Raw genomic sequence first — 23,998 nt, forward strand, 5'->3', positions numbered from 1 at the left:
AAACTAATCTCTATATGTTGCCTCTTAAAAACTTCAAATAGAAGAACCACAAGAAAGCTTAATAAGTATAATAATCAGATAGGATTATGCAGTGAATTGATTTTTTTTCATGTTTCACGATTATTTTTATAAAATAAATTGGACAATGAGTACAAGAAGAGAAAGAAATCAACAAGTGATAAAAAGTATTTAAGGAGGGGCAGCTAGGTGGTGCAGTGGATAGAGCATTGGCCCTGGATTCAGGAGGAACTGAGTTCAAATTCAGCCTCAGATACTTGACACTTACTAGCTGTGTGACCCTGGGCAAGTCACTTAACCCCAATTGCCTCATCAAAACAAACAAAAAAAGTATTTAAGGAGCAAAAAAAGTAAAAGAAAGTAAAAGTAAAGAATCAAAGAATTAAGACTAACTTAACATTCCATGGCCTAAACCACCTAGAAACAAATCACTATATTTAAGGGGAGGGGATGACAAAATGGAAAGTTGCTCAAGCTGGTTGAGGACTAGGAGAAAGGTCAGAAGAAATTCCTAATTTCTATATCCACTATATAGCTAACAAATTTATCTATTTATCTACATATCAATATCATGAATGGGAGAACAGACTTAAGAATAGAAAAGGAGATATAATTATGGAAAAAATAAACTGAAAGACTCCTTGGAAAAGGGTATCATAGAAGAATGTTCCTTATGCTAAGATCTTGGGAAGGATAGAGGTAAGATTTTGAACCACATAGTTATCTGGATGAAGAAACATAAGATTCAAAAGTGGAATTTTAAAATAAAATTTTAAACGTAGAGTAACAATTTAAGCTAATTCAAGTAATTTGAGATGACAGATAAAAGGAAAGGGATAGGGGAGTCTCTGAAGCAGAAGAGCATCAAAACAATATAAGCAAAATTAATTGTGGAGACCAGACGCTTATTTTAAAAAAGGGAGTAGAGATCAGAACAAAAGAAATAAATGGAGGGAAAAAATGATGGTTTTAAACCATCAAGAAGAGGTTAAAACTGCATTCAATATTTTATTTTAGAAGATCAAAAAGCAGGTATTATGTTCTAAATTTTAGTGTATAATACCCATGTTCAAAATAACTAAAATAATAGCTTTGGCAAGTAATAGGGTCAGTAAGCTTCAGTAATGTGAAATAACTTGTTTCTCAAAGATGCCAGTAAAATGAAGTGTTACCCTATGTTAAGAGTAGCATGTCATAATAGAAAAAAGTTCTGATTTTGAACCAGGAGCCTTGGCTGTGAAACTTGACTCTGACATTTACTGGCTCTGTGGTGAAGAGAAAGTCACTTACCCTCTCTGATCCTTGGTTTCCTAATCTCTAAATTGGGAAGAGAATAATACTTGCATTACTTCTCTTATGGAGTTGTTGTTGGAAAAGCACTTTGTAAATCTTAAAACACTATATACATGTCAATTGTGATTTCTTATATAATGAATCTACTTTGGCTAGGCATTCTGCCAGAAAGTCTGAAAGGAAATAAAAGACTGGGAGAAATACTAATAGAAAAAAATGATATACAAAAACAAATGAAGAAGGTTCAAGAGAAAAATGTTAGAAAAAATTTCCCAGCATTGAGTTAGCTTGTACCTGCTAGAGAGAAATAGAAAAAGAAATATGCCATAAATGACACTATAATATACAATTAACTAAAATGACTTATTTATGAAGGAGAGCAAACTAGGTGAGTTTAGGAGAAACATTTTTGAAAAAGGCTCAAGAGAAAGTAATTGTTAAAATGGTAGCTGAAGGTGAATTGCTATGGCAGGGGTGATCAAACACACATTATTTCTATATAAAAGCTTGCCCCTTTAACTCACAAATGATGACTTGGTCAAACCTATCTTCTATGTCTTTACTCTGAAGACGACAGGTCAGCTTAAGGCCCTGATAACTCTCAAGAAAGTACTAAATTACTTACCCTTTATTATAGTTTGATCAGGAGTGGTTTTATTGAGAATTGTTTTTAACTCTTCTAACCCCCTTTAAGGGTCAGGGCTTTTCAGTAAGCCTTATAATTTAGGCTTTTGCTGAACTCTATATACATAGGAATTACTCTTTGAGTTCATAAGAAGAGGTGAAGTCTTACATGTGACTATAAGCAACATAGCAATCAAAAATATTTATTTAACACTTGGGTATGCTCAGTACTATCCCATGTATCATGGGAAATAAAGAAAAAGCATATGTTGTCAACGTCCCTTACAAACAGAAGCATGCAAACTAGCTAGGGAGATAAGACTAAACTAATCAGGGAATATTCAAATGCTAAATTTTGTGGTGGTAACTATAGGCAAAACCATAACTAAGAATTCTTGCACCTGGGAGAAAGTCAGTTGAGGGAGGGGAGGTAACAGAGGAGGGCTGATTATGGACAAAAGTATGTCAGAAGAAGGAGGAGTCAGTCTCCTTGATATCATCATGTACCTGTAAAAGCGGATGGGAGAAAGATTGGCATTAAGAGACTGAACCCTGGGAGTGGGGTGGCTTTGAAGTAGTTGTGACACTTTGGGGATCATGATGTAAGTTACAGGAATGTTAATCACTGTGGCGAAGAAACACTCTATCCCCTAAATACCTGCAGCCTAGAGCAAAGCCCTGGTCATGTCATACTAACAACCGCTCCAACTACAAGTATGTTATAATGTAATCATTTGGAATTACTGAAATCTCTCCTTCCAGAGAGATAGCTAGAACTGCTCAGCCTCAAATCTCCGTTTCTCTTCTCACTGATATTCAAACTCATTACAATCCTCCAATGACAAGTCTGCTGAGATAATATGAAAATTTGGGTGAAAGGATCTGTATGGAAGGTCCTTCATTTGTTTTCAGTTATTATATCAGTTGTAATTACTACGCTCTATCTCACTTTAGAAATTAAGTCATTTGCAGGTGTTCGGTTCTGATGCACACTGGAGAATTATCAGTTGCCACAGGTGAGATCTTAAATAACAAATGCTATCAGACTTCCCATAAAATAAGCATAAAAGAAAATCCTACTGTAATCTAAAATTTCTGTTTTTAGCCACCTGTAAAATGATATGTTTTCTTCTCTCTATTCTTCCTTAGTAGTTTAAAAAGAAATGGAATAAAATAAGATTATCATTAGTTTGTACAGCTAGAGGTATAAGGGACCTTACAGACTCAACCCCTTAATTTTTATAGATAAGGAAACTGAGGCTCAGAGAGGTCAAGATTTGAATCCAGTTCTGATGTCTGAGCCAGTGAGTGCTCTTTCCACTCTATCAATATAGCCTAATCATAAACCTGTACTATGAATCCCCAAATAGGCTCAGGTAAACTTTTCCTTCCTTGAAGGAAAGTACTCCTCAGGTTTGCACGGAGTTAGAGAAATCTGTCCCATGACTCTCTGTGAGCATGTCGTACTACCCCAACCCATAGGTTATACCTGGGAAAACTTCCCAATGTCATTATGTCACAATTTAGGCTTATACCATATAGTCTGATACCCCAAAGGGAGTATAGCCATTCCCTTTGTTAAATCAGGGCAGACTTTGGTGATTAGCCTGTCACACCTATGCCTTTCTAATGATAAGTTCCTTGACCATTATATGTCATCCAGCACAAATACACATGTATACATATGAATATGTATATATAGATCTGTATATTATATGTGTATATGTACAAATGTTTAGTCATTTCAGTCATGTTTGACTCTTCATGACCCCTTTTGGGGGGTTTTCTTGACAGAGATACTGGAGTGGTTTGCCACTTCCTTCTCTAGTTCATTTTACAGATGTATCAACTGCGGCAAACAGTTAAGTGACTTGCTCAAGGTCACACAACTAGTGTCTGAGATTGGATTTGAATTAGGGTCTTTCCTAACTCCAGGGCCAGCAATCTATACACTGTGCCACCCAGGTGCCCAGGATATATGTGTGTGTATGTATGTATGCATGCATGTATGTATGTACATATGTATTTGTGTGTTTTACAGATTTGTGATTTCATCAGTATAAGCAAGTCTCAGTATGGGATTCTCTCTCTCTCTCTCTCTTTTTGTTGAGGCAGTTGGGGTTAAGTGACTTGCCCAGAGTCACACAGCTAGTGAGTGTTAAGTGTCTGAGGTTGGATTTGAACTCAGGTCCTCCTTAATCCAGGGCAGGTGCTCACCACCTAGCTGCCCCTTATCTTTCTTTCTTTCTTTCTTTCTTTCTTTCTTTCTTTCTTTCTTTTTTTTTTTTTAGTGAGGCAATTGGGGTTAAGTGACTTGCCCAGGGTCACACAGCTAGTAAGTGTTAAGTGTCTGAGGCCAGATTTGAACTCAGGTCCTCCTGACTCCAGGGTCAGTGCTCTATCCACTGCCCACCTAGCTGCCCTGCTCCTTATCTTTCAATGAAGATCTGTATCTGCTCTGCCATTTGCATTCTTAGAGTTTTCTATGGTTACTGAGAGGTTAAGTACCTGACCTGATAGGTATCAAAGGTGGGATTTGAAGCTAGGTCTTCCTGACTCTAAGCCCAGCCCTCTATCTGCTATGCCATGCTGCACTTCCATATTTACTGAATTGAAGGGAATATTACCTGTGTGTCACTCCATGGGGTAAGCGATAGATATTGGTACCTTCATACCACCAGATCATGGAGACACTGACTTCAGACAGGAAGAGAGCTGGTCACTATTCCCTAGTCCCAGCCCCCACCCCATTCCTGGGGTTTTTGGTCTCTTTTCTACTCTCTATAATGCCCTGCATTTTCTCAGTACAATAGAGCAACAGCTGTGGCCCCACAGTATAAAGTAGGCTGGGGCTGACTGACCCCTAAAACACAGAGATCATGGCCAACCACATGAAAAACCCAAATTGTAAATTTCAGATGTGCCAGCATTCTGGTTCTGACTGGTTTTTTGTTTGTTTTTAATGTTCTTTCTGCCGCTGCCGGCAGTTTTCTCTCTTTGTATGTCATCATTCCTGCTCACTCCTCATCCAGATGCTGTGCAGGGGTGTATCCAGAACCTGTGCAGGTTCTCACTGTAGAAAGGCAACACTTTACTATTTCTGCCTTTGGTCTCCCAGGTATCTCTGAAAAAAGAAATTCTGGTTGTCCTCTACCTCTTCCATCCATGCAATGGTCTCAGGTCATTTAACTTCTGCGGTCAGGACACTGACGCCCCAAAGATCCTGGAATGCCAGTCCCTTTCTGTACCTATCTGTGGCTGTGACCTTTCTCTCCTATAGCTTCAGAGCACATGCATCCTGAACAGAGTTGGAACAAGGCATTTGTTGACACTAGACAAGGCTTCAAAATCAAGTGCCTGCCCTTGAAAGGTGTAACCTAGGAATTACATGAAAATTACTCTATTCTTTTCTTTTCTTTTTTAGTGGGGCAATGAGGGTTAGGTGACTTGCCCAGGGTCACACAGCCAGTAAGTGTCAAGTGTCTGAGGCTAGATTTTGAACTCAGGTCCTCCTGAATCCAGGGCTGGTGCTTTATCCACTGTGCCACCTAGCTGCCCCCCCTGGAAATTACTCTAGAGTAAAGAGCTCTAACTTGGAACTTGGACAAGTGGACCTCAAATCTGAGCCTGCCACTCACTAGCCATGTGACCCATAGCAAGCTGCTTCTTCTCACTGAGCTCTAGGTTCTTCCTGTATAAAATGCGAGTAAGAATACTAACATAGAGGCAGCTAGGTGGTGCAGTGGAGAAAGCACCGGCCCTGGATTCAGTAGGACTTGAGTTCAAATTTGACCTCAGACACTTGACACTTACTAGCTGTGTGATCCTGGGCAAGTCACTTAACCCTCATTGCCCTGAAAGAAAAAAGAATACTAACATAACCCTTATGAGGAAAGGGATGTGCAAACCTTAAAGTCATGGGGAAATATGGGTGATGATTAATTACTGCCCATGGAAGCTTTGATCCTTCCATGTAACATGATAACATCATAAAATAATTATCAACATTATGAGGTGTCTCTCTTAGATACAAGAAAGTATTTCTCTTCCTCCTTTCTTGGCAGACAGGGTGAAAGGAGTATAGAATCCTACACATACAGTTGGACTGCATTGATGTGTTTATTGGTTTGGTTAAATTGTGTTTTTTTTTCTTTCTTTCTTCCTAAATATTAATGAGTCTTTGAGTAGAGGATTGAGGAGGGATTTATTGAGAAATGAGGATGAGGGTAAAGATATCAACAAAAATTTTTAATGTCCTCTTGAACTCCTCTGCATGCTGAGCTGACCACTCTTCCAATCCTTTGGAAACACAAGTAATTAAAGGAAAAAGAGGTAAAATAAAACAACTCTGTTGGGTCACAAAGCAGGGGGATCTTATCCTGAGAAACCCCATGATGTTGAAAGAGTTAGGCTAGGATGGAAAAAAAACACCTAAAACTTAAACCCAAACCTGTGTGTTTTCACTAGCTTGATACCCCCTCCTTTCCTGCCCCATTGTTTTTTCTTCTTCAAAGACTGTTCTCCATCACTAATCCACACCCCACCCCATCTGCCTTCTAGGTTCCTTAAGTCCTTTGCATATGTAAAGCTCCACCAACTTTTGAGGGTCCCAAGGAGTCACAGGAGTCACCTCTATCATAATTATTTGTCTAATGGCCAAGCTAGTTCATCATATCCCAGATTCATTACATATTCAATTATAATGGTATCAATTCCCACCAAGAAGTAAGGATGAACCATTTTTTAATACCATATATGAATGGAAAATAGGGTTATTAGTATCTTTGATAGAGGCAAAACAAACATAACAGGAGGTGAACATATTTCCTGCTTTTTTTAAAAGGCTACTCTTGTTACTTTGTAAAATAACATCTATATTAAATAAAGTAGTTTTAAGGTGATGAGATATAGCAAGAGGAAATAATCTTTGAGGCACTTTAGAAGGATGCCATTTTAGGTGTAAGTCCTTCTCAGGTCTGAAATATGAGATTTTTATTCCTTGTTATTTTCTGAACAACTCTGCTTTGGCATTTTATACTTGAGCAGATTGTGGAAATGTTAGTCATTACTTAGATAATATATGAGAAAGTACCATGAACACTAAGAATTGCTATTCTTATTATTATCATTCCTCATGCAGGATGGTTTCAGCTGGATCTGGCCAAAAGAAATACCCATGTAAAGTCCCCAGCCTTCTCATTTTATTCTGGTTTGGGAACATAGAAGATTCATTAACCTTGTACTACATTAAAGGGGATGATATCACTGTTGTCTTCCAAATCACTCTTGTAGCTAAGTTGGCACTAAATCGATTAGCATCTCAAATTTGTAAATATTTCTATATTTAGCGATGAAGTATTTTAGCAATAAAATGTCTATATTTTTTAGAAACAAACATTTACTAAAAATGTATTTTGCTTAGAAGAAATTGAATAAGCAAATAGTAGGGAGGATATGTAAATCAGTTGAACATAAAATATTACTGAGGAAAAGAATGCATTACATTGAAAGTATGCAATTTGGCTTCTGCTGACAGAGTCTTTATGAAATGCTAACACTTATTTATTTGATATCAATGACAGATGATCTGAGATTGTACTGAGGTAGTTTTTAAAAGAAATGAATAACACAAAACATTGTGTAAACTTACTGCTTATGCTCCAAGCTATTAACATAATGGGGAAAAAATTCCTAAGGAAGAAATTTGAAATAAAATACAGGAGATAGGAAAACAGCTATGAAAAGATCAGTCCATTGTCAAGTCTGGAGGTATTAGCATGCTCTGGGTGTGTGCTAAAAATAGAAAGTAGCCAATGACAAATGAGAAAGAGGTGAAAAAGGAGGCTATTATTTTAATAAAGGGAAAGGAAAATGCTCCTACTTTTGGTAAAGAGGTGACCCTACAGGGGATGGGAGTCACTTCATGATTAGTGAATAAACTGAGAAATGGAGACTTTGGTGGAGAACAAGGAAAAAAAAAACCTCCTGGTTCAGGGGATCAGAGCATTTTTATTTTGCCAAGATAACTAACAGCAACAAACAACAAAAACATCAGCTCTAGCATTTATGTAGTCATTTAAGGTCTATAAGATTTTTTTTTGTGTATATATATATATATATACATATATATATATATATATATATTGTATATATATATATATTTTGTATATATATATATATATATATATGAACTCATCTGATCCTCATATCAACTGTTGGTGGTAGGTGCTATTATTATCCTCATTGTATGGATGAGCAAACTGAGGTAGACTGAAGTTAAGTGACTTGTCCAGAGTTACACACATGTGCTCTCACTCTCTCTCTCTCTCTCTCTCTCTCACACACACACACACACACACACACACACACACACACACACACAGACCGCTGAGGCACTTTTGGCATGTGTTGCCTCACAACAGACAGACTGGGTTTCACGATCATTTAGCTGGGAATCCCTATTAATGACAGGCAGACTTTAATATTATCCTTTAAAAAGGCAATATGATACATTTAAAAAAAACCCACAGTACTGTGGGTAGTTGGTATGACAGTATAATAGTGCCAGGAACACTGGATCAAGACCAAAATCACATAATTTATCTGTAAAATGAAGATATTAATGCTCATACAGCCTTTCTCAAAGAGTTGCTGTGAGGAAGATGTGTTCTATAAACCTTGAAACTCTATAGAAATGTGAATTCTTCTTATAGCTACTTACCAGTTGTATGACCATGGACAAATTATTTCATTTCTCTGAGCTTCATTTTCCTCCTCTATAAAATGAGGATTAAAATGCTTGTGTTCTCTACTTCTCAAGGTTGTCATTTGCAGCTAGGTGGCATCATGGTATACAGAGTCCTAGACCTGCAGTCACATTCATCTCCCTTAGTTCAAATACAACCCCAGACACTTACTAGCTGTTTAACCCTGGGGAGGTCACTTAACCCCATTTGCCTCAGTTTCCTCATCTGTAAAATGAATTAGAGAAAGAAATGGCAAACCACGCCAGTATCTTTGCCAAGCAAACCCCAGATGGGGTAACAAAGAGTCAGACACAACTGAAAAATGACTGAACAGCTACAGCGTTGTCATGAAGAAGGCTCTTTGTGAATCTTGAAGTTCTACATAAATGTCAGTTAATGTAATTGCTGTTGTCATGACCATCAGAATGATGGAGAGCACCTGGGAGACTCCTGTAACAGCTTTGTATATCTCACATACACCTTGAATGAGGAGGGAAGGTGCTTTTTATAGAAAGATTCTTCTGTATGGAATTCCTTTATGATTCAAGACCCAGCAGAGTCCAGTAAGACTTGTCTTTTTACAATGGCTTTTCCTAATGGGGTGGCACTAAAAAAATTGAGAGGTGATGGTTTATAATATGCAATTTTGTTTACTGCTGTCCTAATTGCTGCAATGCTATGCTTCATCTATTTTCATGTTTTAATTTTGTACTTGTGCCCTGAAGCAATTCCTAAGAGGGTACAGTTTGAAAAAAACAAACTAATAAATGAATAAAGGACAAAGAATAAAGAGCTGTACTGGGTATTTAAACTTATGCCCTAGAATTAGAGACTTAAGATGAGAGGAAAGGGGAGGAAAGGAACTAACAAGAAGAAATCTATCAATAGATCTATAATCAATAAACAAGTCAACTAATCTATTAGTGAAACTTTTCAATCATTTCTTTAAATTTCTTTAGAGTATTTTGTTAAGTATATGGATACTCAGCACAACTGATGGATTATGAATGCTAAGCTAGGATACTGTGAATCAATCAATCTATCTAGCAAGTACATATTATGACAGGCACTTTGCAGGCACCTGGGGATACAAATGCAAAGAATGAAATAAATATGTTTATGTGTATATGTTTATATAATACGATCTTATGTTTTGTATACCTATATTGTATATGAGTATATGTGTGTATATATACATACATATATGTATGTGTATATATATATACACAAGTAGATAGATAGATAGATAGATAGATAGATAGATAGATAGATAGATAGATAGATAGATGGATGGATGGATGAGTTTTGTGGCAGCACACTAGCATTAGGGGATCATAAAAGAATTCATCAAGAAGGATGTATTTAAACTGCATCTTAAAGCATGAGAGGGACTCTATGAAGTAGAGATAAGGAGGCTATATTACTGGTTAAGATGCAACTGGGTGCATTTTTTAACTGGGTATAGCCCAAGTTTAAAATCCAGTCTTAGACACTCACTACTTGTGTGACCTTGAGTAAGTCACTTAACCTCTGGTTGCCTTAATCTACTGGAGGAGGAAATAGCAGACCACTCCAATATCTTTGTCAAGAAAACCCTATGGATAGTTATAGGTGTGCTATGGTCCACAGGGTCACAAAGAGTTGGACACCATTGAATGACAACAAAATGTTACTTATTAGTGGCATGTGGGATGTCTAGTGCAAAGGCATGTAGATGAGAGATAGGAATGTGATGAAGAGAGAGAAGGCCAGTTTGACTGGACTACAGAGTATGAGAGAAAATATAATGTACAATGAGGCTAGAAAGATAAGTTTGGGGCCAGGTTGTTATAGGGCTTTAAAAGCTAAACAAAAGATTCTATTGCTATATCTTTTTATGTGTATATATGTATATGATTGTGTGTACGTGAGTACATAAACATATGTATACATATATATATTTTTTTAATTTATCTTATTTTCTACCTCTGCCCCCAGCAGCCTTCTCACCCCTGAGAGCCCACCATCCCTATGGCCCCCTCCTCTAATTACTGACTTCCTATGTGGGGCTACCATTTAAAGAAGTCCCCAGGCCACGCCCACTCACTTTTCTCTTAGTTCTACTCTTAACTCTCTGGACTTTTACATACTGCACCAGTCTCCTCTCTCAGCCCCCTCATTTTTCTCCAGCTCCTTCTCATGCATTTTCTTCACCCTTGAGGGTAGAGACTGCCTCCTTTCCTTGTCTTTGTATTCCCAGTGCCTAGTGCATGGTAAGTTCCCAATAAATGCTTTCCTGGTCTGTGTGCCAGTCTGCTCTGCCTTTCATCCCAGGAAGCCACAGAAGCTGACTGAGTCAGAGAGTCACATAGATGAGTACTTCAGAAAAATTACTTTAGCAGTGGTGTAGAAGATGCACTGGAGGCAGAGGCCGGGAGACCAATTTGGAGGCTGTTGAAATAAACTGGCAACTCTATGAGTGGAGAGGAGTCTGATGTAAGAAATGTTGTGAAGGTAGAAAAAGCAAGGTTTGGCAACTGACTGTACACGTGAGGAGAGGAAATATGAAACAAACTGCTCAAAATAAAATTCATTATACATAATAATGCATATCACTAGACAATAATTAACAAAGTTTAATAGACACAATGCTCACATCACTTCCAATCGAGCCATTCTCGAATCATTCCCTCCATCAGAAATAACCTCGCAGGTGTAGTCACCAATGTCACCTGACCACGTCTGACTAATGAGAAGGGAACCATCTTTTTCTACCACAATTCTAGAACTTGTGGCTGGATTTATGATGATGTTGTCCTTTTTCCAAACATATCTGTGGATGAAAATGTTTCAAAATATTAATTAGGTCAAACAAAGATCCAACTCCAGAACAGCAGTTTAAAAGCCTGGGTAAAAACTAGGAACCACTCTTACAATTATCAGCATAAGTTATCAAAGTAAATTCAAAGATTGTAAAGGACAAAATCAAACAAATAAATAAACAAACAAAACAAAAACACTCCCAAACTAAATTACAAAACTGAGAACACAAAAATTAAAAAGCACCTGGTGTTTTATTTCAGAATCAAAAGTGAAGAAAGTCATTAGAACAACCAAGCACCCCAAAGTGCAAAACTATAATTCAACCCATCTGACCTAGGATGGCTTCTTGAAAAAGCAGATTAATCTTTAAGAGAGACCATATAAAATACTGTGGATAATTGGAGAAAAAATCCCCCAAATAGAAGCATATAAGTCCTAGAGGGAAAAAAAAAAAATCACATCTCCTAAACCTGCTTTCCTTAAAATCTAACCATTATAGCAAATTGTCCTTAAAATTACATTTCCTTCTCTTTTAATCTTTATCTATGGCAATTTTAGCACATTTTCTTTTCAAATATAGAGTCAATTAAGAGCCTGTCCAGTTTTCAGATCTCTATGGGTATGGACCAATATGCATTGCCTCATGGGATGAAAGTGCTGTTTTTACTTTTCAAAATTAATTGATTTGATTTCCAAAATATGCCCCATCCTTTAAAGTTTTAACATGCACAGGGCCCAGACATTTACAAAACTACTTATCTGAAATTACCCTGAGACATAATGGGCCTGATTCTACCCGAAAGAAATGAGTAAATTGCTCCTTTGGGGAGGAGCTTTCACTTATACCAGTAACTATGGTATCTGAATAAATTAGTTCCTCTGGTGCAATGCAAACCAGTAGCAAGAAAACATTAATGGATGCCCAAAGTGGCTAATTTTCTCCCTTCTCATTCATAGGATCAAGCTGGGTATGTTTAATCGCATCCAAAAAGCTAAAATAACACCCTGAAAATCAAAGGGAATTCTCTGATAACTTTCAGACAAGCAGAAAGACAGGCTTAACCATCCTTATTACTTTCTGAAATCACACCAAAAATTTTTTAAAACAATTTAATCTTTTTCTTTTCCTGATGCACATTTCTAATAGAGTCTCTCAGCTTCTTCAGGGTAATTTTAAGCTTCCCCCATCCCCCTATACAGTTTCTGACACTTTTAACAATTTTGAATCTAAATTTGAATCATGGTAAGATTTTTCATGCTGGAAAAAACTAGAAATGAGCAGGCAAGACAAATGAGTAATTTTGTCATATGTTCATTTTGTCCTATTTGTTCAATTGTCTCATTTGTTCCTCTAGCTACCCTGAGTCCCTATTCCCTTAAATGAAAGAATCAGAGAAACACTTTGCTTCTATGGTCCAGAAAACCCTGCTAGCCCTTTTGGCCAACTTTTAATTTGATCAATTAATTTCAAAGAAAAATACAAAATCTTGGCTTTATTCATTTTACTACCTATATAGAAGAGTAAATGTGATATATTATATAGAGGACCAGCTTAGAAGTCAAGAAAATCAAGGTTCAATTCCTATTTATGACATGGACAAGCCATTCAATATCTCAGTGCTCCAGATAATTGTCTAAGATTATAAGCTGCCAAACAGTTGCCCATCTTCATTGATGGAGGGTTTTATTTTTCTTTTAATGAATTTTCTTTTTTTTTTTAATTTACAAACATTTTTATTTTTATTTATTTATTTTTGCTCTCTCTCCAATCTTCCCCCACTGGAAAAGAAAGAAATAAAAACATAATTCCTCTAACAAATTTGCACAACAAATAAAACAAATTCATATATTTGCCAGGTCCAAAAATATATGTCTCACTCTGCATCCAAAGTCCATCACTTTTGTGTCATGAGGTAAGTAGCATGCTCCATCAATAATCCCCTGAAATCCTTGGCTTATTGCATTGATCAAAGTTAAGTCTTTCAAAGTTGTTTTTCTTATAATGTTGTTATTGTATGAATTGTTTTCCTGATTCTGATCATTTCATTTTGTATCAGTTCATATAAGTCTTCCTTGGTTTCTCTGAAATTCTCCTTTTCATAATTTCTTATAGCACACTAGTATTCTATTACATTTGTATACCATAATTTGTCTAGTCATTCTACAGTTCTTTAACACTACAAAAATGGCTGCAAAAAGATTTTTCTACATAAGTGTTTTCAGTGTTCTTTGATCTCTTTGGAGTAGTAGTGGTGTTACTGAGTTGAAGTTCATGCACAGTTTCCTAACTTTTTGGACATATTTCCAAATTGCTTTCCAGAATGTTTAGACCAATCCAAAACTCCTCTCATCATATAGTAATGGGGCTATTTTCTTGTAGCTCCTCCAACAATTGTCATGTTCTTTTTGGGGGTCAAATTTGACAATCTGATGAGTATGAGGTTGAACCCCAAAGTTGCTTCAATTTCCCCTTCTCTAATTATTAGTGATTTGGAAGATTTTTTTTCATATGATTATTGATAGGTTGGATTTCTTACTTGGAAAACCACCTGTTAAGTACATTAATACACTGTTGGTAGAGATGTGACTCAGTCTTTCTAAAAAATATATTCAAATTTTTTTATTTCTAAATTCTATCTCTTCTCCACCACCCATTCAGAAGGCAAGAAATATAATAACCATTATGCAAATTAAGTCATACACAACATTTTTGCATTGGCCATATTCTTAAAAAAACAATCAATAAAAAGAAAAATAGTATGCTTTAGTCTGCACTCTGAGTCCATCAGTTCTCTATTAGAAATAAATAGCATTTTTCATTATGAGTTCTTTGGCAATGTAGGGGATTACTGTATCTATCAGAGTCCTTTACAGTTATCTTTGTAATATTATTGTTACTGTGTAAATTGTTCTCCTGGTTCTTGTACATTACTTTGCATCAGTTCATGTGTCTTTCCAGGTTTTTCAGGTATCATCCCCTTCATCATTTCTTACATCATGCATCACATTTATATACCATAACTTGTTCAACCATCCCCCAAGTGATAGGCGTTTAGTTTTTCTAGAAAGAAACATGAACTAGTGTACATAGTAGAAGTAGGACTTAAGGTCAGGGGTAGCTGAATTGGAATCCTTCCTCAAATATTTACCACCTGCATGACCCTAGAAAAATCACTTTGACTCTCTCAGCTTCAATTTTTCACCTGTAAAATGGGAGCAATAATTTATCTTGCACTGTTGTTATGAGGATGAAATAGGATAATGTATGTACAGCATTTGGGGAGCCACAAAGTGTTATGGACATGCCAGCAATTATCAGATACTTTTTGGTGTAAGGGCAGATTGAAAAAAAAATTTCATAATAATTTTTAGAAATCGCTTTCAAGATTGCCCCAACAACACAAAACCATTAGGAAGTTCTGTTTTTACTTTTCAAAAATAGAAAAGCTTTCTAAGGGTAACTATTTGTTTTAATCATTGGACTTTTTTCACCAAGATCATCAAATTTTCAGTCACTACAATCCCAGTGTGAATTCAAAGAAAGATGAAAAACTCCCTATGCCTTGATTCAAGCTTCAAGTCATCCAGTTGAAGTTTCTAAATGCCTTTTGTTGTAAATTCATTAGAGGACTGTGATTTCCTCTCTTCCAACTTTCCAGACCTTTCCTCCCCTCATTTTGCTATGAAATATTCCTGGGAGTGCAAGGATACTCTTCCTGGGTATTCCATAGTCCCAGAGTAAACATTTCTGAAATCCTATTTGATCCCTCTGGATTTTTCTCTCATTAAGTATCAGCCTCTGACAAGTCCGTTTTACAGATAGTGTATTAACCTTGGCAGCAAAATCATGAAAAGCTGTATTGAAGTCATGAAGTGGAACATAGCTCACTGTAAATAATACATAAGGCTGAAGGAGAAAATAGGATTTGGGTGATTAATGATACAGCCTACAACCTTAAGATACAGCAATCAAGAGTCTGCAACTAGAAGAGGTTCCTAAAATTCCTCTTCATCCAATGACTTAATTTTACATGCCCACAGAATATTAAAAATAATATGCAGACAAAAAAACCCACAAACACAAAAACAAACAAACCCCAAGAGCAGTTGACTATACTAACCTGATAGGAATTCTAGGATCATGAATTGCTCCACAATGCAGAGTGGCTGTGGTTCCCTTAATAACAATTCGATCCTCAGGAGGGTAGACAATAAAAGTACGATCTAAAAGAAACACAAGCCACAACTCAGAGAAAATTACAAGTTTGAGAGTTTCCACCTTTGCAGGAAATGAGCTATATATCTGGCATTGAGAGTTTGAAGTTCTGTCTTATGTTGGCAAAAACAACGTAACCCAAAACAAAACAAAGAAACAAAAAACCCAAATGTATAAATGGAAGATCTTAGAATGTTCTCAGGAAATGAAAGCAGGTCATAGAATTGTTAAGGGCTAAAATTCTAGCTAGTCTGTCTAAAATATCCAATGAGTGGTCGCCAATAAATTATAAGCTTTAGCAAGAGTTAGACTTTTAAGAGTTTATTGGGGCAGCTAGGTGGCACAGTGGATAGAGCACCGGCTCTGGAATCAGGAGTACCTGAGTTCAAATCTGGCCTCAGACACTTAACACTTACTAGCTGTGTGATCCTGGGCAAGTCACTTAACCCCAACTGCCTCAGTTAAAAAAAAAAAAGAGTTTATTAAGGAGAATAAGAATTTGGTAAAGAGAGAGAGAAAGGCCTAGATTCCTATCTATTAAAGGGAGAGCACATTTCTAGCTCCGCTCTCCACCAGAGTCCAAAGGAAAGCCAGAGACAGAGTGCTAGTCTCTTCCTTCTTCCTCCCACTACCCAGTGTCACTTCCTGATGCCAAAGAAAAGACTCCTAGTCTTGCCCTCAAAGACCTTCGCTTCATGGGTGGAACTCTTCTACAGTGTCTCCAGCAGGTGGCATCATTCCAATCGTTACAGAATCAAATCATAGAGCTAATGAATTTTAGAACTTTAAGATATCTGAGAGTGCTATCAATACCACAACATTAAAGTAAGTTGCATGCACAGGTGAAAAAGGGATAGATCATGGCAAATTAATTTTGGCCCTTTATCCATGAGCATATATGTACTCAAGATCGTATGCAAATGTATCTGTGTAGCTACACTTGTCCAGTAGAACCTACTTATTACAGGGGCAGAGGTCTGGGCTTAGAGTCATAAAGACCTGGGTTCAAATCCCCCTATGATATTTACAAGCTGCATGACCATGGGCAAGTCATTTGACTCCTTTAAGCTTCAGTTTCTTTATCTTATGTAAATGAGGAAGTTGGATTAGATGGCCACTGGGGTCCCTTCCAGCTCTAAATGCAAGATCCCATGACCTTGTCCCTTTATAATGCATTTTCTATCGGAGGACACCCAAATACCTATTGCTCCTATAAAATCTGTATATGAACAGAATGTAAATCTTCGAGATAAGTACAGTGCAGACTCTCACAAAGAACAATGAATAATTCCAGTAAATCTCCTGATCAGTTGTTTATGAGAATTCCAACTTCATAGTCCCAGCTTTAATTTTTTTTTTGAGGGGTTAAGTGACTTGCTCAGGATAGCATGGATAACAATTGTCAGAGGCAAAGTGGGGCTTGAACCCAAGCCTTCTTGATTCTGAGGTCAACTTTTTAGCCAATATGTGACACTGCTTCCACAACTTAACTTTCATAAGCAATAGAATGTGAGTTAGAGATGAATAGGTGGAACATCTATCATAGAGAAGGAAGATGGCCTCTATTAGCATGAAGAATAGGCCAATTAAGCAGTAGGGAGGTCCCAGGGAGTAAGCTAGAATTTGATTCTGAGAGACTTTAGTTCACTCTATGCATATATAGTATTTTCAAAATGGAAAATGAGAGTAGCAATCAAATAAGCTTGAAACAAAATGTAATGACCTATTTTTTTAAAGTGACCTCTAAATAAGCCACAAAGCAAGTTAAGCCAAAGTGAAATGAACCACAATTCAGCTTTTTAAAGAAATTGGTTAGAGTTTTTTAAATATTTATAGACCCATAGGAGGAACTGAAAGGGATCTCGGTGATCATGTAGTCCAAAGTTCTCATTTTATTTGTTTGTTTGTTTATTTATTTATTTTTGGCAGAGCAATGAGGGTTAAGTGACTTGCCCAGGGTCACACAGCTAGTAAGTATCTGAAGTCAAATTTGAACTCAGATCCTTCTAAATCCAGGCCCGGTGCTTTAGCCACTGCGCCACCTAGCTGCCCCCAACCTTCTCATTTTAAAGATGAGAAGACTGCAGCTCCAGGAAGTTAAGTAATTTGCCCAGGGTAGGCCAGGTAATAGGTACCAGATCTGGGATCCAGGCTCTCAATCCAGTGTTCTATTTATGTAAATTCAAAGTCACTTGAACAATATAGCTATTTCTAAGAAAAGCACTGTAGGGTGATTTGTCTTCTCTTTCCTTAAAAAAGGAATTTCTGGAGTATATGTGCCTGGACTATAGGCCAGAATGAAATATAGATACTATGTATAAATCTAAAGAATGGAATAATTTTGGATTATATAATCTTCCTCTTGTAAAATTAAAATTATTTTGAGTTTCAGAAGAGACAATAAGGACAGGCAAGAGCTGAAGACGAGTGCTCTTATAATAATTACAGGGAGCTGGTTTTTTGGCTTAGAATCAAGAAAAAAGAACAGCTTCATTATTTTGCTATATTCTCAAAGTATCTTACTTGATAATTAGTCAGCAGAATATTTTTGTAAGTATTTTAATTTTTAATTTAGCTTTCTTAGGTGAGTACAGCTCTAAGATGAACCAATAAGTCTATTTTGTGTCTTGGTGTGACAGTACGGATGACATTCCTGCTTCATAGTTGTTTTTTTCATTATATTTTTAATATACATATTTTATTTTTTAGAACCTGAAAAGTTAAGGTAATCACTCAATAGATTTTAATAAATTAGTTGTAAAAATAACTATTTTCGGGGTGGCTAGGTGGCACAGTGGATAAAGCACCGGCCCTGGATTCAGGAGTTCCTGAGTTCAAATCCGGCCTCAGACACTTAACACTTACTAGCTGTGTGACCCTGGGCAAGTCACTTAACCCCATTGCCCTGTAAAAAACAAAAACAAAAACAAAAACAAAAACTATTTTCATTTGATTAAATGAGAAAGACCAAGGGCATAATAATATTTCCTAAGTAAAAATGACACCCTGATTAAGCTGTGATTAATGGAAGATTTCATATAAAGTGTTATCCATACTCCACACAGTCAGCATGGCAAATGCATTTAGAGATCCTTCAGAGTTGACTGCATAGCAGGTATAGTTGCCAGCATCCTGGAGAAAGACTGGGGTTATCTGCAGGCCTCCAGACTCAAGAAGGATAAATCTAGGAATCTGAACAGAGCCACTGGCCAAAATCTGTTTCCCTGAAAAATGACAGAGAAAAGAATGAGAATAAGTCAGCCACTACACTCTTAAAATATAGTAACATTTATTGTAACAAAATTCATAGAGCCATCATGCCTCTGAAAAGAGATCTTTTCAAGCTGAAAAGATATCTCGATTTGGTGAATGGTTGCTAGTCTGCTCCAGGGTATATTTAAATTAACTGAGTCAGATTCTCCCATTGTAAAGACTTAGATGCACCTTTAGAAGTTTTAGTAACTCTTTCCAGCCATTAAAAACTCAATTTAGAAAGTTAACAGATTACCCCCAATACTCTTCCTAAATGCAATAATTACATTGGGTGCTCAGTAAATGTTGAATGACTCAACAAATACTAGTAAAGAATCAAAAGAATGCCTTCTCTTCCCTTTACAGTATACAAATTAAAGATATAGGAACCCTAGGTTCTTTTTAAGTCTCATGAAGAGATTCATCCAAGATTAAAACTTGTCCCCATTTTCCATAATAGTAGTCACTGATCCAGTTTCCAAATGGTTGTCTCTCTGAAAGTAGAGCGAGGAAGAATGAATGCAGCTGCCAAAAGTTATGCTTATACGTGGCTCAACAGACATTATTAGTTAATCCATATTCATTCATTCAATTTCAATTTAACAAGTACTTATTGAACACTTCCTATGTTAGCCAAATCAATGAATCAATCACAAAAAATTTTTTGATCAAGTACAAGTAATTCATTGAGTATACAAGAAGTGATCAATAAATAATTTTCAAAATTATATTAGTTGATAAGCACATAATATAGCACTTACTTTATAATAAGGATCTTTACACTGAAGACTAGACTTAACACAATTGATACCAATAAGGATCAAAACAATCTTACAGTAGAGATGTATTCACTATCTGTCTCTTACACATACATGGGAAGGAGATATTTATGGTGGGACATCTGTGTATGTGATTTCATTATTATAGGGAACCCTGCTTTCATAAATTCTCTCTATTGATGTAGATTTTCAACTTCTCTGTAATTTATGGTTTTGGATAGTTGCTTGAGGGACTAGGAGGTTAAACGACTTCTGCCCATCTTACAGGGTTGTATGACCTGAGCCCAGGTCTTCCTGACTCTAAGGTCAGCCTCCTATGCACTTTGGTATAGTGCTTCTCCCTCTTTCTTTCCCTCCTTCTCTCGTTCTCCCCATCAATAATTGAACAAACAAATGAATGAATGAGTAAATAAATACATAAATTATATAAATAATGATTAAATAAATAAATCTATAATTCCCCCTTTTACTCCAGATGTGTATTGATATGTGTATTATGTATATGCTTTTTCTTTTTCTATGTGCATATATACACATACACTTATAAATATAACTAAATTCTAAATGCATGAGAAGAAAAAAAGAGTTCCTATGACCACAGAATCATAGAACACTGTTGTTCTCACATATGTTGGGGGGACTTGCAACCTGGATCAGGGGGCTAGCTCACTCAAAGAATTGGAGGTTTATCATGAATCTTGTTAAATAAAAAGAGATTTATTAGGAGAGAGGACTATATGGCCCAGAGATAGATCATTATGGAAAACTGTCCCACTGGAGTAAAAGAAGACCTGGTCTTTTGTATCATTACAAAACAAGGGAAGGGAAGGGAAGGGCAAGATAACTAGAAGGGGATCTTTGAATAATGGCCTATCAGCATCCATCCATATCCTGCATATCATCTTTCAGACCTTGGCATTGCTTATCAGTGTTATCAGGGTCTTGCTTGACAACACCCATTCCTGAGGTGGGAGCCAGAGCTGCTCCTCCCCCCCCCCCCCCCCCCCGCAAAAGTTCAAGAATTCCTTGGGGAGGGGTTGAGATCTTCAGGTTTCTTGGGGTCCCTCTACATTTCTACAACATTTAAAGTATTACATTTTCTTTTTTTGTTTGTTTCATTTATGAAGATTCAGCATGGTTCAGTGGGTAGAAGGTGGGCCTGCCAATAAGGAAGGCCTGGGTTAAAATTCTACCCATATCCATATGAGCTCTGTAACCCTGGCATGTCAGTTTTCCAGGCTTTCTATGACTTTAAGTTAGAGAGGAGTTTCTGATCTGTATCAGTAGAGAGATTTCTACTGCTGAGAGTTCTCTACACTGATGAAATCACAGCCAGACCCATTCCCATACCACCACCCCTCCTCTCTACTTCTATACCCTACCCCCTAAAAAAAGGTGAAAAAGAACTTGAGGTCTAAGAGTAGATTGCCCAAGATCAACATCCATTAATAGTTCATTAAGAATCACCTTGTCCAAACTATGAGGTGCTTAGATGAAGCAGAAAGAGGGTCAATGATGGGGAGAGCCATTTTCTAAGAAGTTTATAATTTAGGATGACCATATTTATGTGGAATGGTTATATCTCAGTCTCAAACCACAAGACAAATGCAAACACATACCTCTTCTCCAAGTAATAGCAGGTTTTGGAGCTCCTGAAACTTCACAGGTGAGCACTGCTGTCATTCCATCTGTAACAGTGGTATCCATGGGACGCTGAGTAAATGTTGGGGCAATATCTGAGAACAAAAGTGAAATCAGGGAACCTCCCTTGAAATATTCAGGCTACTACCATCAATTCTTACAGAATGAATCCAAGAAATAGGTATAACCATTTAAAAAAAAAAGGAAGGAAAACCTTTCAGAAGTAACCATAACCTTTTATTATTCATCCCCAAGGAATTGCTCAACTTTGTTTTCTGGTTAAGTGAAAATAATATCTCATGGTACTCATAGATATTTAAGTGAAGTAGTGCAGGAGGTATAAGAATAGTTTAAAATAAATGTGAAAAAGGAACATTTTTTTATTTAGATAAGCTGAACAACTTATCTTTATCTTCTTAAAAATCCAATGAGACTTAAAAAATTTTTACTTTTAAAAGTAAATGTGGGGCAGCTAGGTGGCACAATGGATAAAGCACTGGCCCTGGATTCAGGAGGACCTAAGTTCAAATCTGGGCTCAGACACTTCACATTTACTAGCTGTGTGACCCTGGGCAAGTCACTTAACCCACACTGCCACACCAAAAAAAGAGAGAGAGAGAGAGAGAAAAGTAAATGTGACCCTCAAACAAATGAGATTCATAAAATATCAGAGGTAGGAGAGACCTTAGAGGTCATCTAGTCCAAAGCTTCTTAAACTTTGAGTGATGACTTGTTATGGAGTCATGTAACTGAATGTGGGGATGGTGAAAAATTTGGAAACAGTAAAAGGTTATGTATACCTATTTTATATACCCATGTACCTGGGGTTGCAAGTGGAAAAAGTTTAAGAAGCCCTGATCTTGTCCAACTCTTGATTTTATAGACAAAGAAACTAAGGTCTAAAGAGCCTTAACTCAAGATCACTTGGCAAGCTTCATGGAAGAACAGAGATTAGACCTTAGGGCTCCTGATTTGTAATTAAGCTCTTTCCTCTATACAATAAGCTCTTGTTTATACAGAATCCCATTCAGATATTCATATAATAATAGCTACCTGGTATAGTGCATAGAAAGCTGGACTTGGAGTCAATAAGACCTGAGTCCAAATCTTACTTTACTCACTGTTTGGCCCTGGGCAATTCGTTTAATCTTTCTCATCCTCAGTTTCCTTTTCTATAAAATAGGGGAAATAATAGCTGCTACCTTATAGGGTTGTTGTGAGGATGAAATGAGATCCCATATGTGAATTACTTTGTGAGCATTAGAGCACTACAGAAATGCTAGCTATCATTATTAACTATTCATATTATCTCACATACTTGAAGGGTTGTGATATGGAAGAGAGGCCAGACTTCTTTTTTGTAGTTTCAGAAGGTAGAAGTAGGAAGTATATAGGTAGGAGTTATAAGAAGACAATTTTCGCCTAACATAAGCTTTCCTCTCCACCCTTTTTTATGTTCCAGTGATGCTATGCTATTAAGAGTCAAGTTCCAAAAGACTCAAAACTGCAAGTGACCCAAAGACCTAGCAGAGTAAATATAAGTAGTCCAATATTAACAAGGGTGATTCATGCAGAAGCATGGTACAAACATCATCAACCAGCAAAAGGATGATCAGGAAAGGAAGGGGCTGCTCACATAGCAACATCAAGGGCTAATAAATGGATAGCCTGTGTCTGACATTGAAATCTATGGAATATTGAAAGGCCCTCTAGTACATTGGGGAGATGCTTTATGGAAGATGGATAGGAGAACATGGGCAGGAATAGCACAAGATAAAAAGGTTCGGATCTGTTGTAATCTGCACCTTTGGAGGATGTACCCATATCAAGGAAATCAAAGATCCATTGAAGTATGAAACATAGTTTTTATAAAAAATAGAAGGAAAACTGATTTGAAGAAGGGGATTTAAACAAAAAATAACTTTGGAAGAATGTTCCAGGTCCATTATGCATTCAGTTCAATTCCTACTTCTCTACTCAGAGTATTATGCTCAATTTTTACTTCTTCCACAGAAGCCAACCTTGGGAAGATACAGCAGCCTATTTACAGCTACCATGGGTTTTTCTTCATTACTTTTTTGATCATTTGCAAGCCTGATTCTTCAGGGACTGTGATATTCCATGATTTAAAGCCATAAAGCATTATTCAAACAAATAAACCGGTGTTTTGTGTTAGATAGCTAGGATTGTTGGAAATACTGCACAGTTTCCCAAATACCACCCAGCCAACTTTCCTCCTATTCAATTCTGAGATTAGCTTATTCTCTCTCTGCACTGCCTGACAATGACAAATATGCTGATAAACTGACTCACTGGACTGCCCAACCAGTTGCATGCTGTAATCTAGGGCACAGGCATTCTTTTTCCCAGATGGATTTTAGCCTGCTGTCTTTTGAGTAGCCATATGTTTTGTTAAAGAAGTCATATCACAGGAACTCTTGGGGACCTCATCATCTGTAGGGTTTCCCTTTTCCTAAACATGTCATAAATACATTCATATTCTCATCAAACATTTATCACAAGCCTATTGTCTGTCAAGCACTGTGCTGGACTCTGAGGATATAAAGATTATGCCCTCAAGAAGCTCATATTCTATTGGAAAGGAACAATATAGGATTGTAGTCATA

The 23,998-nt window shown here is 36.8% G+C and overlaps 1 protein-coding gene across 1 annotated transcript in view; it reads right to left on the minus strand.

Annotated features, from left to right (window-relative positions):
• Positions 1–23,998, minus strand: part of SDK1 (sidekick cell adhesion molecule 1) — a 1,142,665-nt gene that overhangs the window by 329,685 nt on the left and 788,982 nt on the right. The window contains 4 exon segments of the mRNA XM_043999243.1: positions 11,317–11,493; positions 15,605–15,707; positions 18,756–18,923; positions 21,350–21,466. Of these exon segments, the coding sequence (XP_043855178.1) occupies positions 11,317–11,493; positions 15,605–15,707; positions 18,756–18,923; positions 21,350–21,466 (565 nt within the window).

This window comes from Dromiciops gliroides, chromosome 1 (assembly GCF_019393635.1).
Source record: "Dromiciops gliroides isolate mDroGli1 chromosome 1, mDroGli1.pri, whole genome shotgun sequence".
NCBI lineage: Eukaryota > Metazoa > Chordata > Mammalia > Microbiotheria > Microbiotheriidae > Dromiciops > Dromiciops gliroides.